A 5,233-nucleotide genomic window follows, 5' to 3' on the forward strand; every position below is an offset into this window, starting at 1 on the left:
AGAAGAAAAAAACCCTTGGTAAATTAGCTTATTTTATAGCAAAGATTCATATTACATTTCACTTTCTTCTTTTTTTGATAGGTTTGTTTGTACTTCTCTCTCTCTCTCTCTCTCTCTCTCTCTCTCTCTCTCTCTGTGTGTGTGTGTGTGTGTGTGTGTGTGAGAGCGAGAGAGAGAGAGAGAGAGAGAGAGAGAGAGAGAGAGATTAAGGTTAAAAATAAAAGCTGGGTGTGGTAGTCCACACCTTTAAACCTTTAATTCCAGCATTTGGAAGGCAGAAACAGGCAGAACCCTGAGTTCGAGGCCAGCCTGGTCTACAGAATGAGTTCAAGGCCAGCCTGGCTTACATAGCGAGTTCCAGGACAACCAGGACTACACAGTGAGACCCTGTCTCAAAAAAACAATAAATAAATCAAATTCTTTAAAAATAAATAAAAGGGAAAGTGATTGAGAAGACACGTAGCCTTGATCTCCAGTCTCTACACACACATCCATGTGGCCCCGAGCACACACCCATAACTAACCAGTTCACAAACCCTGGGGGAGCAGGCAATGAGAGTTAGACCTCAGTGTTTCCATTGCTATTGCTGTAATTACATAGTAGCCAAAGCAACAATGGGAAGTAACAAAGTTTCCACAGTCTTCCAGAATTTCAACAGCCCTTGCCCTCTATGGTCCCTAGCATGGCCCTGCTGAGATACTCACGTACTCAACCCATGCAGACACGCAGGCATGTCTGCACACACCGTGCCCAGTATACACATACCCGCTCAGGCTCCTCCACCTTCCAGAGGCCAGTGGCCACCAGCCCAGTTGGCTACCTTCTTGCCAAGCCCTGGGGTTCCCACCAGTGCCGCGGTCTGGCCCCAAGCAGGCCTCCGATCTGAGGAAGCGCCAGGAACCAGTGGTGGTGAACACGGGTCCCCCGGGAGTGGTCCTCTTTGTGAGCAAGGCCAGGCCAGCTGCTCCCAGAACCACAACAAAGGGAAGGCCAGCCTTCCTGCCCGGCCAACCAGCCCGGCCAGCAGTGAGGGTGAAGTTAGCAGGGAGGGAGCTCCTCCTGGAGTCCCAGCTGAGGACCCTCAGAACTGTGACCACTAGGTGGCATCCTGCAGGCAGATTTAAAAAAAAAAAGCAGTTGCTAAGGCCTGCATATATACTCCAAGGGGCTAGCGTTATGGGATTCAACCTGCCATTGGCCTTTCTGGAAAGGCCACCGTGACACTGCCTAGGCACTTGGGGGCTTGTGCTGCTGTGAAGATCCAGAAGTCCCCATGCTTTCTGCTTACAGGGATGTGTTCATGGAGGAAGCAAAACTATAGGCTTTGGAATGAATTAGACCTGAGCTCCTATCCAGTACCCCCTATGGGAATGCCACGCCCCCATGCTTCCTCAGATGGCCTAAGCTATCTATATATAATATAACATGGCTGAGTCACCATCCCTGCCGGGGGTTGCTGTGAAATCAAACGAGATGCCTCTATCATACCCAGCACACAGTAGGGACTTAAGCGTGTTCTCCTTCCCTTCCTTTCGCTTCCCTGAAGCCTTCAGCCACCCCTTAAACAGTTGAGGATGCTGAGCAGGGAGCAGAGGGGTGGGGGAAAGAGCCAAGCTCTGACCCTTCATTTCTCCCTTCGCTCGGTGACTCTGCTCTGCCCACGTTCACCTTGCCTTCCCTCTGAAAGCCACTTGACCATGTGAGACGCCTGAGGTGGACCTGGGGAGTCCCTGGGGAAGGTCACTGTCATTCCCTATCAAGGAACTGTCAATCTAATGACAGTGTCCTGGGGCCTGTGGAGGCATGGCTCCCTCCCCTGTCACTTCACAGAAGGCCTTTGTCTTGATGTCCCCAGGAGGCAGGATTGACCATGGGCACCATGAGGGCAAAGCTAAGCAGGCCTTGCATGAGGCCGTGGAGATGGACCAGGCCATCGGAAAGGCAGGTGCTATGACTTCCCAGAAAGACACTTTGACCGTGGTGACGGCCGATCATTCCCATGTTTTCACTTTCGGTGGATACACCCCCCGAGGCAACTCTATCTTCGGTGAGTGGGCCGCTTCCTGGGGTGGGAAAGCCGGCAAGGTGACTGGGACCCCATGCGAACTGAGGAAGAACAATGAGATAGTGGTCACGGGAGGGAGAATACAAGAGAGCTGAACATGGCGGACGGGCGAGTCGGCTGTGGCGGCATAGAGAACGGGAGAGAGAAAGGGTAGATGCATGGGAGGGGGGGGAGATATTGACGGGATGAAAGGCATTGGCATTTGGAAGGTGGCTTCATGGAGGTCATTTGGGCTCCTGAAGGATCTCAGGAATACCAAGCCACAGACCCTGAGGAGCTTTGGTTAGGGGGCTACCAACCAGACTTCCAGTTCTCTGTGGTGACCTATGACCCCCTTCCCTGCACAGGCCTGGCTCCCATGGTGAGTGACACGGACAAGAAGCCCTTCACAGCCATCTTGTATGGCAACGGGCCTGGCTACAAAGTGGTGGATGGTGAACGAGAAAACGTCTCCATGGTAGATTATGGTGAGACCTCCACGGCCCGGGCTGGGCGGGGAGAGGGTGTCCCTCCAGCTTGGGCTGACGTGGTCCTAGAGAAGCCCAGATTTGAGTCAGAACTTCAGTTCGGATTCTCTCCTGTGCTTTAGCAACTTGGACACAGGATTCCACCTTTCTCAGCTTTGATTTCTCTCATGAAATGCAGCTGCCTTCTGGGGACTTTACCCTGGAAGGTGAAATTGTCTCATGAGCCTAGCTTGGTACCTGGCCTGGTGGGTACCACCTGTGTTTTACAGGATGGATATTCTGTAGGGGGCTGAGAGTGTTGTTTTCTGGGTCAGGCAGGCTTGGGTTTGAACCCAGTTGCCTCTGGTGAAATACCCACCTCCACCCCGCTACCCCTGCCGCCACCATTGCCGCCACCAACCCACCCACCCCACACCCCAACTGTCACCATCTGTCACCATTCTGGGTGCTGAGCCCTGGCTTCCTCTTCTGTGAAAAGAGCCTTCAAGCCAGTCTGGGGGTGAAGGAAAGGGGGGTGCTGCTTCTCTTATAGCATTGAGGCCCAGGCAGGCACTCAAAAGATGTTTCTGGCCTACAGCTCATAACAACTACCAGGCCCAGTCTGCTGTCCCCCTGCGCCACGAGACCCATGGTGGGGAAGACGTGGCCGTCTTTGCCAAGGGCCCCATGGCACACCTGCTTCACGGCGTCCACGAGCAGAACTACATCCCCCACGTGATGGCCTATGCCGCCTGCATTGGGGCCAACCTTGACCACTGTGCCTCAGCCAGCTCCTCGAGCAGCCCCGCTCTAGGGACCCTGCTGTTCCCATTGGTGCTGCTCCCCCTGAGCACTCTGTTCTGAGGGCCCACGCCCCAGGAGCCCACCATGGATAGCCAGCTCCCCTCCCTATGTGGCCCACCATCTGGCAGCCCACACTCAAGGGAGAGGCCCAAGCAGCCTCCAGCGGGAACAGAAGTTTGCTGCCCATCTTCCGTCTGGAACCCTCCATGGGCTGGAAGATCCCAGGCTCTGCCTTTACTCCCTACTCAGTACGCTTTGGCCAGCAGGGCAGGTCTCTCTCTTGGGCAGGCAGAACACAGACTGCACAAATTCCCAAAGCACCTTATTTTTCTACCGAATATATTCTCCAGACCCTGCAACCTCCATGGAACATTCCAGATCTGACCTTCCCTCCCCTCATCCCTTCCTTCTGGAACACTGGGCCCCATAGTCATGGCCAGTCCCCAAGCCCAGCCCTTCCTGGAGGGGAGACCAGGTCTGCTCAGGATGAGACTCCCAGGAAGCCACCTCCGGGGTTGGCTGTCTCCCCAGGGTGGCCACCGGACAGGACGCACACTCCCCACCCAGCTCCAGAGACATACGCCAGCCCTTCACTGAAGCGGTCCTCCTGTTTGGAACAGCAAAAAAAGAAAAAAAATTAATTTCTCTTTTTGGTGTTGGTTTAAAGGGAACACAAGACATTTAAATAAAAACGTTCCAAATATTTCTGAGACCAAAGCTGAGTCTTTGTGGTCAGTGGGAAAGAGACCAAAATAGGCCCATCACTCAGGAAAGAACTGGACTTGGGGTCCAGGGTGAGGGCATGGTGAGCAGAGACATCAGTCAAGGGGTTCACCACTCACCAGCTGCAATGATGTGGATCCCTGGCTTTGCGTCCCAGTGCCCTGGTGTATGGCAGTGGAAGACAACCCGCTTGTGGGTCATTGTGAGTTGAAAAAATAAAGAGTCCTTTGTCTCTAAACCCACAGCAGGAAAGGCTTCAGTGACCCAGGGTGCCCTCACAACACAACACCCATAAAATACATTGCATGGCCTGGTGCAGCATATGCAGCTCATTGCCTTCAGCAAATCCCGAGCGCGTGCCAGGCACTGTGGAAAGGCTCAATAATTGCATGGCGGTGGCCAGTGAGAAGGTTTAGCTCGTCAAGCCACTTGCCGCATAAGCACAACGACTCAGGTTTGATCCCCAGAACCCATGGAAGGTAGGAAGAGAATACTGTCCCCACGAGTTGTCCTCTGACCTCCCACGCATGTACTGCGTGACACACGCTCGCACACCATCAATCCTAGAGGGTCGTGGTGAATGGGATAGACATACCCCTTTCCTTGCAGAACTTCTAGCGACTGATTTTCCTATGCCCACTTCCATGGGAATGCTCCAGATATTGGGGTACACAGAGTCCCCCAAATTTACTCCTCTTGCCTCAAGTCGCTTTGCTCATGACAATGAACACTGACCCCTGCCTAGAGCTAATAACTCTGGCCTGATACTGTGTGTATATGCCTTCAGTGTCTTCTTGGAGAAGGCTTTTTCCCATCACCCACGTTTATGAATGAGGACACCCACAGAGTAGGAGTCCATATGATTGTCAAGGTCCCCCACGTTGTAGACAGGGATTTGAATCCAGATTCGCTCGATGCCAACGTTCCTGCCCTTAATGACATCTTTTATTTGTTTATAATACATTTCCAAATTCCTGCCCACCCAGTCCCAGCCCGTGCCAACGACGCACAATCCACACCAGTGAAACAGGAACCAAGACCGAATAGCCAGAGTGGACTGAAGAGGACACTGAGCAAATCCTACTCCGAGCTCCCTGGCAGTCAAAGCAAAAAGGGAAGCACAGCCAGGCTGATGCTGGGATGAAAAATTAAATTGTATGTGGTCTCTCCAGGACAGAGAACCCCGCCTCATCT

The 5,233-nt window shown here is 53.2% G+C and overlaps 1 protein-coding gene across 2 annotated transcripts in view; it reads left to right on the top strand.

The window, feature by feature from the left end:
• Positions 1-4,019, top strand: part of Alpl (alkaline phosphatase, biomineralization associated) — a 56,504-nt gene extending 52,485 nt beyond the window's left edge. For both annotated transcript variants that reach the window (XM_026782387.1, XM_013348327.2), the window contains exons 10-12: positions 1,857-2,048; positions 2,414-2,533; positions 3,111-4,019. In XM_026782387.1, the coding sequence (XP_026638188.1) occupies positions 1,857-2,048; positions 2,414-2,533; positions 3,111-3,376 (578 nt within the window). In that variant the 3' untranslated portion in view covers positions 3,377-4,019. The remainder of the gene's footprint in view (positions 1-1,856; positions 2,049-2,413; positions 2,534-3,110) is intronic.
• The last annotated feature ends 1,214 nt before the right edge of the window (positions 4,020-5,233 follow it).

The sequence above is a fragment of the Microtus ochrogaster genome, chromosome 10, assembly GCF_000317375.1.
Source record: "Microtus ochrogaster isolate Prairie Vole_2 chromosome 10, MicOch1.0, whole genome shotgun sequence".
Classification (NCBI taxonomy): Eukaryota; Metazoa; Chordata; class Mammalia; order Rodentia; family Cricetidae; genus Microtus; species Microtus ochrogaster.